Source organism: Lampetra fluviatilis, chromosome 3, assembly GCF_964198595.1.
Source record: "Lampetra fluviatilis chromosome 3, kcLamFluv1.1, whole genome shotgun sequence".
Taxonomy (NCBI): Eukaryota; Metazoa; Chordata; class Hyperoartia; order Petromyzontiformes; family Petromyzontidae; genus Lampetra; species Lampetra fluviatilis.
Genome location: NC_136277.1, coordinates 5,441,714 through 5,459,421, shown reverse-complemented (window position 1 = coordinate 5,459,421; position 17,708 = coordinate 5,441,714). Strand labels below are relative to the sequence as shown.

The window sequence follows — 17,708 nt, the reverse complement described above, 5'->3', positions numbered from 1 at the left end:
TAAATCAGCAGACTACCTGCTGGATCTCCTCCGTTTCAAAGAACACATTTGACCTAAGATCTTCACTCATTTACCAGCTTCACATTCCCTATTGCCGTACAAATACTGGAGGAAGGGCATTTGCTATTGATGCCTCCAGGGTCTGGAATGCAATTTCCAACAAACTGCAACTTGAATCACTACCTATGAGATCTTCACTAAAAACTGCTCGAGAGGAGTTATACACCACTAGCTGCCACTGATATTCAGTGGCCTAAAATAAAATAAACTTTCACTCCGGATGACCGCTGCAAAGTATGATATGTGTTTTGATTTAATGTGCTGATCCTAATGGTGCATTGACAAATTCTGACTGATGCTCCTGCTGTTGTGGAGTGACTCATGCAGCCAGCTATGGCTGCAGGGTCTGGTGGTACATTTTGTTTGTCGTTTATTGTGAAAATTCGGTCACAGTTCTTATATCACTGTTACATTGCTTTTATGGCTTTATTTTGGTGATTTCGAAACGTTTTTTGGTTTCTTGTAGTACGGAGTTAGACTGATGGCCTTAATCTGAGTTGTCTTGTGGTTGTTGTTGTTTGACGCGCATCCCACTGGGATTTTTGTACACAGCGTTGGTGTACGGAGCTTTTTCTGGAATATTTTGCTGTTTTTTTCCTGGATTTTCTGTTTGCACATAGTCACATAGGCACTTTAAGATGTTTTCTTGTTCATGTTTTTTGTTGTTGCAGTTGCACCCGATTCAAGAGCCGAATGGCTCACAGAGCTATACCAAATAAATGAAAATGAAAACTGAAACTGCGCGTACTGGAATGTGCTGTGTGTGCTGCATGTGCTGTGTGTGTGCTGCGCGTGTGTGCTGTGTATGCTGTGTGTGTATTTGCTGTTGTGAGCTGCCTGTGCCGTGTGTGCTGTGTGTCATGCATGTGCTGTGTGTGCTGTGTTCTGAGTGTGTTGCTACGGATGTGTGTATAGTGTGCTCTGTGCCCTGCTGTGTGTTGCTTGTGTTGTGTGTGTGTGCGCTGCATGCATTGCATGTGCTGCTGTGTGTACTCGCTAACAGCACTTGCGCCAACATTCTGTTAAGGCTATACGGGGGATCTGTTAATCTTTTCTGTTGTTGCTGCATATTAGTGCTTTCTGAACTGTGTGTGCTACATGTGCTGCATGTGCTGCGTGTGCTGCAGGAGCCATCTCCCTGCTGACGGACATAGTGAACCGGCCCTCATACAAGGACTTCACGGTGCTGGAGAACCTCCTGTACAAGTCCGCGGAGCTGGTGAAGACTCTCACCATGATCTCCATCACGGCCGGCATCCGCAGGAAGGTGAGGAGGCCTCGCGCTCCGTGCCGCTGCCTCCTGGCCAGGCGACAGCGGCCACTGTGCCGATAGCTCCTGGGGGAGAGCCCCTTGGGGCAGTGTGGCGCTTGTAGAGAGAGGGGGGGCAGGGGGCGGTGGGGACGGGGGGTGGGGGCGGTGGGGGACGGGCGGTGGCGACGAGGGGTGGGGGGGACGGGGGTGGGGGGGGACGGGGGTGGGGGGGGACGGGGGGAGCTGTGCCCAGATTCCAACGATGACGACACCAGAGCAGGCGGTGCGAGGGTCTCTCCATACGCACAACGCTCACGGGAGCAGCGCTACGACCAGTGCAGGTGATTGACTCATGGATGTCACTAATTATATATACACTCATTGAATACAACTTGAGATATAATGTTTAAGGAATTAAAATACATATTGTTATAATTGTTCATCATAACTTGCGAGTGCCCATAAAGCGTAACATGGATCCAGGATAATGAACTGCGCTGCTTTTGATGCTTGGATATTTACAAAACGCGCGTTTGTCCATGAATGGGCAGCTAGACAAGTCTACAGCTACACTCACATCTACACAGCATCACAGCGTTCATACAAATCTGGTTACTGGGCTGTACCTGATCCCCGCATGGTTGGTGTGGCAGCTGTGAACATCCCAGATGATCCACCCTGTGAGTCACTCCGTCTGACTGGGTAGAGTGACTCTATCCAGATTTTAACAGACAGCAGATATTGGGTTTACTGTGTTTAGATAGGAGATTACTTTGTTTAGCAGGGGGATTACTTTGTTTAGATGAGAGATGACTTTGTTTAGATGGGAGATTACTTTTAGAAGTGGGATTAATTTGTATCGAGGACATTTGTTTAAATGAGAGATTACTTTGTTTAGATAAGAGATTACTTTGTTTAGAAGGGTATTACTCCGTTTAGATAAGAGAGTATTTTCTTTAGATAGGAGATTACTTGGTTTATATGAGATATTATTTTAATTCGATGGGGGGATTATTTTGTTTAGATGGGAGAGTTCTTTGTTTAGATAGAGGATGACTTTGTGAACATGGGGAATTACTTGTTTAGATGAGAAATTACTTTGTTTATATTAGAGATTACTTTTTATAGATCATAAATTACTTTGTTTAGATGTGGTTACTTTGTTTAGATGAGAGATTTCTTTGTTTAGATTAGAGATGAATATGTTTAGATGGGGGATTACTTTGTTTAGAGGATGGTAACACTCATTCCCCGTACAGATGGAACAGATGTAAATGAATCCACTTGTACTGCCATCCCGTGGCAAGCCAGGAGGTGGTGGCCTGGCTCCCGTGGGAGTTTCACAAATTTGTGCGATCCGCCAACCCTCGCCTCCACAGCGCTGGGTCACGGTGCACAGAGCCCCCGGCGCTACGTGGGGTCACTTGCGAGCGATGTTCAGAGTCGGACCGTGACGCCGGCTCGCATCACCGCTGGTTTTCAATCGCGGATCTTTAACGTCCGCCGTGAAGCAGGCCGCGTGCACATTTGGTGAATCCCCCCACGGTATTAACCAGGGCGGCCCCTGGGATCAAACCCCGAGGCTCCGCACGAAGCGGCGACCGCACTGCCGGCCGTCACTCAGCACAGCGTACGGCTGGGAGAGTCTCTGTAGGGACTCGGTGGGGTGGTGGGGGGCTCGGTTGTTCTGGGCCCCCCTCAAATAACACCGGGGGAGCCCAACGGCACCAAACGTCTCCTCTAGTGGAGCTGAGCTGGGCCCAGCAACACAGGGGATGAGTCTACGCAGCTTCACAGCTTCTAGCACGGACATGGGCAAACTACGGCCCGCGGGCCGAATACGGCCCGTTGGGCTTTTTAATCCGGCCCGTCGAACTTGTCCAACCCGATTTGGTCGTGACTCGAACCTAATTTCCCCATTGGATTGTATGTTAATACAATTAATCCGTTCCAGACTCCTACGAACTCTATATAAATATTGTTTTTTTAAAGATTAGTAAGCACAAAAATAGTTAATTACGCCATAGAATTCAATGTAATAGTAAACTAAATGGAACAACATTGAATAACACTGAGATAACCTTGAATAACAGAGAAAACTAACATTGCTGTATCAAGGTTTAGAATCGTTCAACAAGATGATTGTTTCATCTGCTACATCAGTCAGTCGATTCTGAGAGAGAGAATATTCGTATGAGCAATTCATGTTTCTGTTGAAAGTAAGTTAACAGTAATATTTGGGTACAGTATTGTTTTTGGAAGCATTCACCGTAATATCGTATCAACATTTACTTTACCGCATCATCGTATGAATGATGCGAGAAGAAATTAACGGGTTCTTATGTTAGCGATTTACGTACTCGGCGCTTTCGCTCTCTAAATTACGGCTTGAATGAGGGGGAGGGGTATGACTACACTCACAAAATTAATATCTTACTAGGAATTTCATATAACAAAAGTTATATACATAACTGTTACGCTTTGTGTAATTCAACAAAACAAACAAAACTTAACTCCTAGTTCTCTCCAAATTTCATGAGTCCGTTCTAGACCCCACAGTTTTTTAAAAGAGTTTTAAGCACAGAACACATAATTAAAGTAAAAAAAATCATTAATTATACGAACTTTTCAATAATTTCCTTCTTGACTTCGATTTAAATTGTCTTTAAAACCTTCTTCTCACCAACATTACCACTCATTACCACTTTCTCCGAAGGCAAGTTTGTAAAAGAATACATGGTACAGACAGCAGACATCTTGTGTCCGGAGATCAAAAGCAAATTTGAAAAAGTCAGCTTATCACGCAGGACTGTGACTCGCCGTGTGGAACTGATTGATAAACAAATATAGCCAGTCAATTAAACAAAAAGTCTGATTCCTTTGAATTAAATTCGCTAGCACTGGATGAAAGTACGGACGTAAAATACACTGCTCAGCTCCTCATTTTTATCCGAGGCATTGGCAGTTTTGCGATAACAGAGGAGGTTTTGACCATAGAGTCCCTGAAAAGAACATCGCGGGAGAGGACTTGTCTAACCAGGTATCTGCTGTCATCGAAAGAATTACGCTATCTCGGAGTAAACTTGTCAATGTCACAACGGATGGATCGACAAATTTAACTGTAAAAAATGTTGGGCTGCTGAAAATAATCCAGGATAAAGTGAAAGACGAAAACCCTGTCCAGGATCTTGTTTTCCTTCACTGCATCATCCAACAGGAATCCCTGTGTAAGTCTGTATTGCAGCTTAATCGTGTCGTGAATCCAGTCGTAAAACTTGTGAACTTTATACGAGCAAGGGGACTTCAGCACCGTCAGTTTATTACCTTCCTGAAGGAAACTGATGCGGATCATCAGGACTTGCTGTACCACTCTCGTGTCGGCTGGTTAAGTTTGGGGAAAGTGTTACAACGAGTGTGGGAGCTGAAAGAAGATAGCATCGTATTTTTGGAGTTGATGGAGAAATCTGACGAATTCCCTGAGCTAAGCGACAAGAACTGGCTTAGTGACTTTGCGTTTGCTGTGGACATATTTTCACACATGAATGAGCTGAATGTGAAACTGCAGGGGAAATATCAGTTTGTTCACGACATGTACAAACATGTAAAAGCCTTCAAATCCAGCTCACTTTTTTTTCTTTTGCTCATTTCCCCACACTTGCCATGCAGGAAGAGGCACCGCGAAACGCAAAAAAATACAGCAAATCACTTGAGGACCTGCACGGAGAATTCTGCCGTAGGTTCTCTGATTTCGAAAACATTGAACAGTCACTTCAGCTGGTGTCCTGTCCCCTGTCACAAGACCCTGAAACAGCACCACAAGAGCTGCAGTTGGAACTGATAGATCTTCAGTCTGACTCCGTCATAAAGGAGAAGTTCAACTCTGTTAAACTGAATGACTTTTATGCTTCACTTAACAGAGCCACGTTTCCAAACCTCCGGAGGACTGCACAGAAGATACTGACTTTGTTTGGCTTGACTTATGTGTGTGAGCAGACATTCAGCGTCATGAACGCCAACAAAGCCCGTCACAGATCAAAGTTAACGGATCAGCACCTCAGATCTATCCTGAGAATTGCCACAACCAAAATAACTCCAGACTTGGATGCACTGGCAAAATGGGAGATCAACAACACTGTTCCCACTGAAACTGAAAGTGATGATGTGTTGCTGCAGCGAGGTTGGAGCCAAATCTCCGCAACACAGCCTGCGTGGCTGCTCTAACCTGTTAATGTAGATAACAAAGAAGTTCAAGTGAGGTAATTGGTTTGGCGCAGGGCTCAGATGTTTTCATGATGTTTGATCAGTCACGTTACAACATGCTTTTGTATTGTTCATGTTCGTGCAATTTGTTAAATTGCCTTGCAAATAAATGCTTTTCTACCTGTTAAAGGCCAAATCCTTTCATGTAATGATTTTTACATGTCATTTATATTAGTTCACACAAACACTCCATCCACCTGTTCCTGGCCCGGCTCCTCTGTCAAATTTTAGAACCCATTGTGGCCCGCGAGTCAAAAAGTTTGCCCACCCCTGTTCTAGCAGCACAGCGAGTTTATCAGCTGTGCGCGTTAAACAATGGACATTAAATATAAACCATACATTGACAATAGCAGTACAGGAACAGTAAACAATAACGCGTTATAAACAATCTAATTTAATTTGCAGTAAAAAAATGTAGTTGTGGAATGGACCACAAATAAAAAATAATTATTTTCTTGAATTATGAATCACAACTCAACTCATCAGACGTTGCAAGGGATCTGCGTGCTGCAGGGGCCGCATTGAAGCTCAGGAGAGAGGCGACGCTGCCCTCGCACGAAGCCACCACTAGCGGTGTTCAGACGCGGGGTGCCCCCTCTGGGACGCGTGGTGCCCCCTCCTGGGACACGGCAGGGGGTGCCGAGGCTCACACCGCGGGGACTCACGCGCCGAGTTCGTGCGGCGGAGAAACTCGGGGGCGACCTCCCAGGAAACGAACTCTCCCCGGCGGTGCCGTCTCCCCGTGGCGCCGGCAGGAGGCAGCCGGGCGCGCGGTCGCGGTCACGCCGGTGAGCGGAGCGGCCCTCACACAGAGGGAAGCGCGGGAGGGAAACCCGGCTCGGACTCGGCGAGGCCGTGGCGTGAGCCGATCCGCGCATCGCCACCGCGCGTCCGCGCGCCGCGTGGCCGTGATCGGTGACGCGGCCGCAGGGGGCAGTGGCGCACCGCTAGGGAGCGGTTCGCGACGAGCGTCGTTCGCTCTCTGGGAGGGAAGCTGCCGTGGGGTCGTGGCGAGGAGGGCGCTGGACTCGCTATGCACGGGTCGCCGGTTCGATTCGATCTCCCGGCGCGGCAGCTGAAACAGCGGGACAAGCAACCCCCTCTGTCCACCCGGCAATAGATTACTCACTGCAGTGAGTTGATGAGGAGGCCGCGTGTGGTGGGGTAAAGTGTGGGTACTCCCACATCTTTCAAGATGTTTGGGCAGTGTGGAAGAGTAGACCAATACCCTCTAGAGGGGCTCTCTATAGCTTCCTCTACAAGATGCCCTTCTGCCGGCAGTGGGGTGAGCAGGCACTTGCAGGGCTGCACCTCTACTTAGTACTTGTGTACAAGATCCTCTTGTAGGTGAGTGTTGTGTACAGGGGATCTACTCGTGTGCCAACGTGCAGATGAATGAAGCCAAATACCTGGAGAGTTGTAGGATTTGCCTTTTTCAAACACACAACGTGGTTCATGATATTGCACATTTAATCTCTTGCCTGCTTTTATCTTTGCCTGCTTTTTCCACAAAAGCCTTCGGCGTATACGATCCTGTTCAATGTTACAAGCCCAGGTGTAATGTTGATTGGTCGGTGCCGTTTGATCGGGTCTCTGCGTACGCCGTACTCAAGAAAATGTATTTTAAATACAACCAGGAAGATTCCCCACCAGTAGCCTCCAATACTTTTGCCAGTTTATATTTTCTACATCTGCAATAATTTCTATCTTGTGAAATTCGTTGGTGTATCTTGTTCTACTCCTCTATATAAGGAACAAAACAGTTAGACTTCTCCACAAATCTGGCTGTCGCCTGATGAAGCTAGTTGTAATTACTGGCGAAACGTCGTATTCCGGATAGTAAATGTTGTGGCTTGGCTCTCCAACACACCGGTGTGCTGTACTAGTGACGAATTGGCACGTTCTGTTTACGTGACAACCCTTACTAGTTGGCTGTGTGGGGTGGTGGCGGGTTCTAACGACACATTTATATATTTACGCAATCTAACTGAAAAACCTCTTATGGATGATATTGGTCACGAAAGGCTATGTGTTAAACGTGAGAGTGAGAGGATGACTCGTCGCTGCTTTGCCCCCAGACGCTGCAGCCGGGAGCCGAGCTGGATGAAGAGGCGCTGCAGGAAATCCTCCCCGAGGTGAGGCGGCTCCCGGGGCTCCCTCGACTCCAGCACGGCACCGCACACGGCGCTCGGGGGGCGACGCGACACCGCGCTCCACGCGTCCACGCTGCTCCACGCGTCCACGCTGCGCTCCTTACACGGCAGTCATGCGTCGTTACACCCGAACGCTCCTTGTATTGATAAACAGCCGTGGAGCTAACCATCGACAAATAATATTATAATAATAAAACATGATTGAAACTGCATTGTGGGAGGAGAGGGCAATGCAGAAGTAGTATCGTGCTATAAATACTCCCATGTCTATTCTTACTTTCATGAACCCACGATGACCAGTGTGGTGAAGTATGGTCACATTACCCCCCAAACCTGCACGGCATGAGGAAGCCCTCATACAGCAGTGGATTGACGACACGGCCTACACACGTCCATGTGCACACTGCCAGCTACAATTCTCAGACGACGAATTTTCTTTACGACAACAAAACGCGACCGCGATGCAACACGCCGAGACGTCCCAGTAACGGGCTACAGAACGTCGGTGGTAATCCATTGTGACGTCACAGCACCACACGGCAGGGGGAGGGGGGAAGAGGAAGAGGCCCCCTGCCCCAGCCAAGTGTGGAGCTCGCGTTAGGGGGGAGAGGAAGATTCACATGGGGAGGGGACACGGAGAGGGAGGAATCAGCAGCAGGCTGAGGAGAAGCCAGGGAGAGGGAGGAGGGGGGACAGCGAACCCCCTAATGAACGAGTTGAGCCACACGCGGCTGGTGGGCTTAGCAGGCGGCCTTCCACCACTCGTCATTCCGCTGCCGCTTGACCACTGAGGGTCTCTGCCCCTCTTTTTCCTGTCCCGACCTCCCCACCTCCTCGTCCGCCCCGCTCATTGTAGACTCTGTAGGAAGGGAGACCACGTGACTTCGAGCTCCCACTCCCGCCTTTTAATCTTGTGGCACAAGTGCTCCATGCCTGCCTGTGTCAGGGGGTGTCGTGTCAGGGGGTGTCGTGTCAGGGGGGTGTTGTGCCAGGGGGGTGTTGTATTAGGGGGTGTTGTGTCAGGGGGGTGTCGTGCCAGGGGGGTGTTGTGCCAGGGGGGTGTTGTGTCAGGGGGGTGTTGTGTCAGGGGGGTGTTGTGTCAGGGGGGTATTGTGTCAGGGGGTTGTTGTGTCAGGGGGGTGTTGTGTCAGGGGGGTGTCGTACCAGGGGGGTGTCGTGCCAGGGGGGTGTCGTGTCAGGGGGGTGTCGTGCCAGGGGGGTGTCGTGTCAGGGGGGTGTCGTGCCAGGGGGGTGTCGTGCCAGGGTGGTGTCGTGTCAGGGGGGTGTCGTGTCAGGGGGGTGTCGTGCCAGGGGGGTGTCGTGCCAGGGGGGTGTCGTGTCAGGGGGGTGTCGTGCCAGGGGGGTGTCGTGTCAGGGGGGTGTCGTGCCAGGGGGGTGTCGTGTCAGGGGGGTGTCGTGTCAGGGGGTGTCGTGCCAGGGGGGTTTTGTACCAGGGGGGTGTTGTGTCAGGGGGGTGTTGTGTAAGGGAGTTGTTGTGCCACTGTTTCCATGAAGCGGGTTCGTGCTCCTTCTACTTGGCCAGTCGTCTTCCTGGCTGTGATGCTAAAGGGCTGGAGCGGGGCGTGCCGCTGTCTCGTCACAGTAGCGGGTTTCAGGCCCCACAGAGTCCCTTCGACTGACGGCGAGAGGTTGGTGCCACGTGTCATTGAACAGCACCAGAATATCGTGATGGAGATTTACAACGTCCGGACATAGCCACAAAGCATGGAGGTAGTCAGATGGCGACTTTGACGGAGCTCTTGAGGATGAATGATGAAGGAGCCCTGGCAATGAGCACGGCTCGGCACACGCAATGGGACACGGGCAGTGACATTGACGACGAGAGTGACGTGAAGACGAGTGCAGCAGGCAGCGTGTGTGCATCTCTACCCCTCCACTCTGTCTCCCTGTCTCTCGCTGTGAGCGCAGCTGAGAGAGAAACTGAAGGTGGAGACTGAGAAACGAGGTGAGGAGCACTCCGTGTGGTGTCACTTACACTCAGTGTGTGTGTCACTTACACTCAGTGTGTCACTTACACTCAGTGTGTGTCACTTACACTCAGCGTGTCACTTACACTGAGCGTGTGTCACTTACACTCAGTGTGTGTCACTTACACTCAGTGTGTCACTTACCCTCAGTATGTGTCACTTACACTCAGCGTGTCACTTACACAGTGTGTGTGTCACTTACAGTCAGTGTGTGTCACTTACACTCAGCGTGTGTCACTTACACTCAGTGTGTGTCATTTACACTCAGCGTGTGTCACTTACACTCAGCGTGTCACTTACACTCAGTGTGTCACTTACCCTCAGTGTGTGTCACTTACACTCAGCGTGTGTCACTTACACTCAGTGTGTGTCACTTACACTCAGTGTGTGTCACTTACACTCAGCGTGTCACTTACACAGTGTGTGTGTCACTTACACTCAGCGTGTGTCACTTACACTCAGCGTGTGTCACTTACACTCAGCGTGTGTGTCACTTACACTCAGCGTGTGCCACTCACACTGAGTGTGTGTCACTTACACTCAGTGTGTCACTTACACTCAGCGTGTGTCACACTCAGCGTATGTGTCACTTACACTCAGTGTGTCACTTACACTCAGCGTGTGTCACACTCAGCGTGTGTCACTTACACTCAGCGTGGGTGTCACTTACACTCAGCGTGTGTGTCACTTACACTCAGCGTGTGTCACTTACACTCAGCGTGTGTCACTTACACTCAGCGTGGGTGTCACTTACACTCAGCGTGTCACTTACACTCAGCGTGGGTGTCACTTACACTCAGCGTGTGTCACTTACACTCAGCGTGGGTGTCACTTACCCTCAGCGTGTGTCACTTACACTCAGTGTGTCACTTACACTCAGTGTGTGTCACTTAAACTCAGTGTGTCACTTTCCCTCAGTGTGTGTCACTTACACTCAGCATGTCACTTACACAGTGTGTGTGTCACTTACAGTCAGTGTGTGTCACTTACACTCAGCGTGTGTCACTTAGACTCAGCGTGTGTCACTTACACTCAGCGTGTGTCACGATCAGGCACTTTCACGCAACTTGTAAATGTATCCCAGTGAGTATGCCTTTCCAATCAATAAGAGTGAGTGTGTCACAGTGAGTATGACAGTGATTATAGTGTCTCACGTTATTACAGTGAGTGTGAGTGACAGTGTCTCACGGAAAGTGAGTGGAGTATGCCAGTCAGTGTGAGTGACGCTGTCCCGTCTCACCCAGACTACACGCTCGAGTGGGGAGACATCGCCGTCCACCCCACGCGTCGCTCCATGCAGAAGTGGCCCAAGGCCGGGGACGGCCGAATCTACGTCCCCTACAAAGTGTCCCTCGCCTTCTGTGAGTGGCCTCGCCTCCTCCTCCTTCCTTGCTCCTCCTGTGCTTTGTTCACCCTGTAACTGGAAGGTGACCAGACATTGCTCTGTGGATTGATAATCACGTGACTGGGCATGGAGGTGGTTGTGGCAAGCTGGTGTTGAGTGGAGAGTCGGGCGCAGGGTTTGACCCTGAAGAAGAAACCCAACTCGGTGTCTTAGTCTCTGTGAGATGTCGCCTGGTTACTTGAATCCGCGTGAGAATCAAGCCACATCCCCCAAATTCTGAATGATTGACGCTGCATTGAAATAGCTGCAGGAAAATTAGTTATTGATTGACATTTCACTATTGGTCATCCTAAGGGAGAAAGATGGAAACAGAACTGATGATTAAGATAGAATCTGAAGATTATTGGAGGAATTATCTGCAGCTCTCTAGGAAATACATCCACATAGCCCAGGAAGCAGACCGACTCTCAGATGAAGAGGATACACGAATCTAAGTGTCTATATACACACGGCATCATCACGCACGGAGGCCTGTATTCAGGCCTCGAGTCATTGGCACCGTGCGTGTAGGAGCCATTGACGTGCAGCGCGTACCCAGCGTGTGTGGCTGTGATGGGAATGTCGCATTGGGTCCAATGGAGCAGAGGAAGCGGTGCACACGACACGGAGAGCGCAGAGCGGCGCTAGGGAGGCTCCCGTCGCCACCGCGGATCGTGGAGATTCCTCGCGTCGCCAGGCGGGGGACTGCGCGGCTGAGGTTTCACTCACGCAGGGACTCCGTTTCAGGCTTTATCTGAAGCAATGCCGCTCACTCAACACAGCTTGATTAGACATTAGAAGGGATGGATACCATTTAGTATGGACAGATAACGATGTTTGTTCTTCATTTGCTGTCAAAAACATGTCGTGGGGACCCAGCAAATGAGTGTTAAGTCAATAAGCCACACGTGATGCTATCCAGTCAAAGGCAGCGGTAACCATGACGCTACTCTAGAACAATGAGTAGATCGCAGCACCTGACCAGCAGTGTCGATGAAAGAGAAGCAGACTTCTGTGAACGGGAAGTTACTCTATTAACTCAAATAAAGCGACGCCGTGGTTTGAATGAGCAACGCCTCCTGCTGCCGAGTGGAAGCACAGAGAGAGGCGACGGAGCGGCCCCCAGGGCCTCTCCACAGGAGCCCAGCGCTACTGCCACTCACGCTCCACCCCACACTGTGCCACCCGCTGTGCCCCACACTCCACCCCACGCCGTGTGCCCCACTGTGCCCCACGCTCCACCCCACGCCGTGCCACCCACTGTGTCCCACACTCCACCCCACGCCGTGTGCCCCACACCGTTGGCTGCGCTTGGCACTCGCCGTGGGCTCTTCTCGCTCACGCCGGCCCCGCCGCTCACACCCGGCGTGTCACCTGTAGATGACGGCGATGTCAAGAATATCGAGGAGGCGGCGCTGGAGTTTGAGAAGAAAACAAGCGTCCGGTTCATCCCTCGCTCCAACGAGACTGACTACATCTACATCCACGCGTGGGAGGGGTGAGACACCGAGACACGGACACGGCAAAGACACAGCTACAGCAGAGACCCTACAGAAACATGGCCACTACAGAGACACGGCCACTACAGAGACACAAACACTATAGACATGGCCACTACAGAAACAGGGACATTCTAGACATGGTTACTAGAGACACAGCCACTACAGAGACACGGACACTATAGACATGGCCACTACAGAGACACGAACACTACAGACATGGCCACTACAGAGACACGGACACTACAGAGACACGGACACGTTAGACATGGTTACTACAGTGATAGGCACTATTGACATGGCCACTACAGAGACAAGGAGACTACAGTGACACGGCCACTACAGAGACACGGACACCATAGACATGGCTACTACAGACACATGGACTGGTTGTGGTCAGGCTGGGGTTGTCTCTGAGTGAGGAGTGATGAGTGAATGGGGCTCAGTGCTCAGGCTGGGGTTGTCTCTGAGTGATGAGTGAATGGGGCTCGGTGCTCAGGCTGGGGTTGTCTCTGAGTGGTGAGTGAATGGGGCTCAGTGCTCAGGCTGGGGTTGTCTCTGTGTGATGAGTGGTGAGTGAATGGGGCTCGGTGCTCAGGCTGGGGTTGTCTCTGAGTGTTGAGTGAATGGTGCTCAGTGCTCAGTCTGGGGTTGTCTCTGTGTGATGAGTGGTGAGTGAATGGGGCTCAGTGCTCAGTCTGGGGTTGTCTCCGAGTGGTGAGTGGTGAGTGAATGGGGCTCAGTGCTCAGTCTGGGGTTGTCTCTGAGTGGTGAGTGGTGAGTGAATGGGGCTCAGTGCTCAGTCTGGGGTTGTCTCTGTGTGATGAGTGGTGAGTGATTGGGGCTCAGGCTGGGGTTGTCTCTGTGTGATGAGTGGTGAGTGAATGGGGCTCAGTGCTCAGTCTGGGGTTGTCTTTGCAGGAATTGGTCGTTCCTGGGCCGTCAGGGCGGGGACCAGGCGATGTCCCTGGAGCCCGGCAAGGTGACCAAGGGCGTCGTTCTGCACGAGTTGATGCACGCGCTCGGCTTCCACCACGAGCACTGCCGCAGCGACCGCGACGACCACGTCTGGGTGCTGAGCCACAACGTCAAGCCCGGTGAGAGGGACAGACAGCGCAGTTCAATTCCCAATCATGGCCATCATCAGTGACGAGTGATCTATGAGCTGAACCTAGGCCACCGCCTCCACCTTAAACAACCCACCCCCATGATGACACAGTGTGAATAGGCTAATGTCCAACAGCAGATTGATGAAGGCTCTAAGTTATGAGTCAAATTAACGGTGTCAACCAAAGTGTTCGTTGTGTTAGAGAGTATTGCCCTTGGCTCTTTGTGATAATGTGAGAAGCTGTATTCCTTTAATGACCTTGTCATAAATGAATATATTTATTTTCAGAGTGGGTGGATGCCATTGTGAAGACAACCCCTCATGAGCACAACCTAAGGACCTCGTACGACTACAGCTCCGTCACCCACTATGGCATGTACGTCTCTCGGTGTGCCGGCACACTGTGCACTTTGTGGAGTTCCTGGAGCCAGGATAGACGTGGCCAGGTCTTGGAGGGGAAGTAATGGAGATACCCAGCCGTGGACCATTACGAACTTTAACCATCTTCACCAAACGTCTGTGCAGTTATCCTCTGCAGCAGGCCCGGTGCACCACGAGGTCACATGGCCTCGCTGTGATGGCTCGAGGTCGTGGGGCAGATCCAGGTTCTCTGGGTTGACCCGTTGAGTTCCTGGCATCTGCCCAATATCCCGGGTACCAGACAAGAGCCGAGTCCACTCAGGTCCAGTTCCTCCTGAGCCCTACCAAGCTCCTGCTCTCAGCTCCTTAGCTGTGCGTCCATGGCCACTTGGTCTGGCCTAAGAGCAGCTGCTCGTGCTGTACATGTAGATACAGGTCCCCACCTCCACAGCTTTACTTGTTACAGTATTTGTTATCTGTATTTCAACCCTTCTGTGTATCTTCCATTTGCTCTGTAATATTATGAACACGATCTACAACTGCTGAAAGTAGAGTCATTGCAACGTCCAATGGGCATGAACTACATCAATGTTAGTAGGACTTAATAAACTCACAGTTGGGCCCAGTACCAAACTTATTTCACTTACTCTTTGGTTCTTTCGGTAAAGTCATGTAGGTATAAAATAAAATAAATCACGACGTTTTGGGCGCAACACAAGCGTCTGTCATCAGGTGGGAAAACATGATCTGCTGCTGAGGCAGACTGTTTTAAAAGGTTTGAAATGGGTGTAGCTCAAGGGTTATAAAGAAGTGGCCGGGGCTAGTGATGTTAATGTGATAAATTAACATGTGACTGTAAGATATAAGAGCGGCCTCCTAAACGAGGGCAACGGAAGTGGCTATGTTAATGTGAGGGATTAGCATGATGTTAAAGTGAGAAATTAGAGGGCACGGAAGTGGCTATGTTAATCTGAGGGATTAGCATGATGTTAATGTGAGAAATTAGCATGTAAAAGTTAGCTAGGAGAGTGGTCTCCGAGACGAGGGCACGGAAGTGGCTATGTTAATGTGAGGGATTAGCACGATGTTAAAGTGAGAAATTAGAGGGCACGGAAGTGGCTATGTTAATTTGAGGGATTAGCACGATGTTAAAGTGAGAAATTAGAGGGCACGGAAGTGGCTATGTTAATGTGAGGGATTAGCATGATGTTAAAGTGAGAAATAAGCATGTAACTGTAGAAAAGAATGAGAAGAGATGGGCCTCCTCGACGAGGGAGTGCAACCCAACAGGTATAATACTGTAATAACAGCTATCGTGGGTTCACGTGGGGGATTGGCTTGCCGGTCCTGCTTGTAGCCAATAAGGGTCGAGATAGGGAGTGTGGGGCCGGCGTGATCACGGCATGTCATCAGGAGTGATTGGCCCAGCCAATTGGGGCCCCAGCCAATGGGGATCCGGGTAAGAGGCGTGGTCCCGGGATTGACAGGGAACCATCGAGAACGGTCGAGATTGTCCATGGAGGATTGGCTGGGAGGACCACGTGACGAAGGGATTAAGAGGGAGAGAGAGGAAGGATCGAGAGAGAGTCTGGGAACTGAACGGGGGCGAGAGCCACGCGCGTACGGGGCTCCGGGTGCCACGTGCGCGGTGGGAGCTGGTGGGAGTCCGCTGCCACTACGTTGTCTGCCAGCAACGGAGCGTGTGGGAGCAAGTGTACCGTGAAGTGAAAATAAAGAGGACCGATTCCGAATCCGTCTCCGGAGAATTATTACAATACGAAGGGCCTGTGAGTATGAGAGTGCAATCCAAAAGACATGTGAGCATGAGAGTTCAATCCAAAGCCAAGAGAGTGCAATGCAACGGACATGTGAGCATGAGAGATCTAAGAGAGAGGCATAGAGAGAGAGACAGAGAGTCTAAATAACAGCTAACATATGCATGTTGGATGGACACATCACAGTCGGTTAAGACTTTACCTGGTTAATAACATCCTTCCAATTATTGCTCAGTTTGTACCCATCCTCTCGGTTGAAGTTGTCTGTTTTTTATATATCTGGATGGCTTCATGAACACATCTCTGAGGTAGCCGGTAGGTTTGCAGAGTACCTCCGTCTTGGAAAAATCAATTTCGTGTGAGCCCACAGCGTTACAACAATTATCGGCAACTGCAGAGATATCGGTCCTTATTTCATTGTTCAACAATGTCAGAGAGACACAACTGGGAAACACAGCAATGTCTGTACATTTATCTCTGTTTTTGAAGACATCCCGACAGCAAAGTGATGAAGTACAGCGGTGGACAAGGGCAGGCTGGAGTGCTTCTGGAAGGCTGAACTAGATAACGAAGAGTAACACAGCAATATGTCTCGTCAGTACAGTTTGTGATCAGTGTGTCTAACCTGCTATGACATATCTGGCTTAGAAACTTGTACATTGTCAAGAAAATTAAAAACATTTCCAAAGTGCACAAAGAAGCTTGGGGAGATGATTTCTACGATTACTGTCAGAGACAGAACGAGGGACACTTGTGATAGAGAACATACGTAGGTTAGAGATGTGACATTGATGGTTAAAAAAGCAAGTGAGCTTGGACAGGACCCGCCACTAGACGGAATGATGGCTGCTGGTCGAGACTAAAGATGGAGTGACAGCCAAGGGAGGCTGTGAGGACATCGGCGATGAAATCGGCTCCTGTGCAGTGCTGGGCGGACTGCGCGTCGCGGCAGCGTGAGGGATGGTGATGACTTGGGGAGGCTTTCAACAGCTCAGGGATTGTCCATTGCTGTGATGAGGATTTCATTCACAAGAATAGTGCATTGCTTCATATTGTACCGGCCAAAACCCCACTAAATGACAGAATAAATGATGACTTTAGCTGCTTTACAATGGAGACATTGGTGTCAATTTGCTCTTATTTCATTGGCAATGAACTCCAATTTTAAATGACTCCGCAGGACCGCCGGCTCGAAAGATGAGCACAGCCCGACGCTGGTGCCCAGGGACACAAGCACCATGCGTCGCTTTGGAGGTGGCCACACCCTGAGTGAGGGCGACGTGGAGAAGATCGAGAAGATGTTCGGCTGTGAGCCGGCACCACGGGGACCCAGCGACGCAGCTCCAGCGCGGACGCCGGGTGAGAGACGCACAGCTGGAGAGCTCCGTGAGCAAATCATATTGCAGTGCAGGAATAAGATTCTTGATTGTCAGCCCGTTGAGTAGTACTGGCAGGGCAGGTGTAGATGCGGATCTGTGATTCATGGCTACATCATCCTAGGGAGCCCCGTCAATATGCTTGCTCAGAGTATGCATATTCGTACATTTGAAACTTGGTTATTTTATGAGGCAATTGTTTACAAGTCACGTTTGGCCAGGCCGTGTGTGCATTGCCTTTGCACCGCGTTGTTTGTTCACGACGTGAGATGTCATCGAGTTATTGCCCGTTCCCATCCTCTTTCTGTGCCTGCATTCATTGATTAAAGCGGCGAGGAGTCTCCTGGTCCAATACATCATCATCATCGTCATCCTCATGATGATCCTCTACTGCACCGTCCATACGACAACCACATGTCAGAGTGCATTTGTCTAGCACGAATCACGAGGTACTACAGAGAGAAGCCATCAGCTGAGACGATGTCCGACGTGG

At 50.2% G+C, this 17,708-nt stretch overlaps 1 protein-coding gene and 1 long non-coding RNA gene across 2 annotated transcripts in view; both read left to right on the top strand.

Moving 5' to 3' along the window:
• LOC144951898 (uncharacterized) overlaps positions 1 to 17,708 on the top strand; it is a 225,137-nt gene that overhangs the window by 146,044 nt on the left and 61,385 nt on the right. The window lies entirely within an intron of this gene.
• Positions 1 to 17,708, top strand: part of LOC144931088 (uncharacterized) — a 113,611-nt gene that overhangs the window by 41,546 nt on the left and 54,357 nt on the right. Inside the window, exons 4-11 of the mRNA XM_078855025.1 lie at positions 1,188 to 1,327; positions 7,651 to 7,707; positions 9,655 to 9,691; positions 10,958 to 11,074; positions 12,478 to 12,595; positions 13,518 to 13,693; positions 13,993 to 14,092; positions 17,020 to 17,198. Coding sequence (XP_078711151.1) covers positions 1,188 to 1,327; positions 7,651 to 7,707; positions 9,655 to 9,691; positions 10,958 to 11,074; positions 12,478 to 12,595; positions 13,518 to 13,693; positions 13,993 to 14,092; positions 17,020 to 17,198 — 924 coding nt within the window. The remainder of the gene's footprint in view (positions 1 to 1,187; positions 1,328 to 7,650; positions 7,708 to 9,654; positions 9,692 to 10,957; positions 11,075 to 12,477; positions 12,596 to 13,517; positions 13,694 to 13,992; positions 14,093 to 17,019; positions 17,199 to 17,708) is intronic.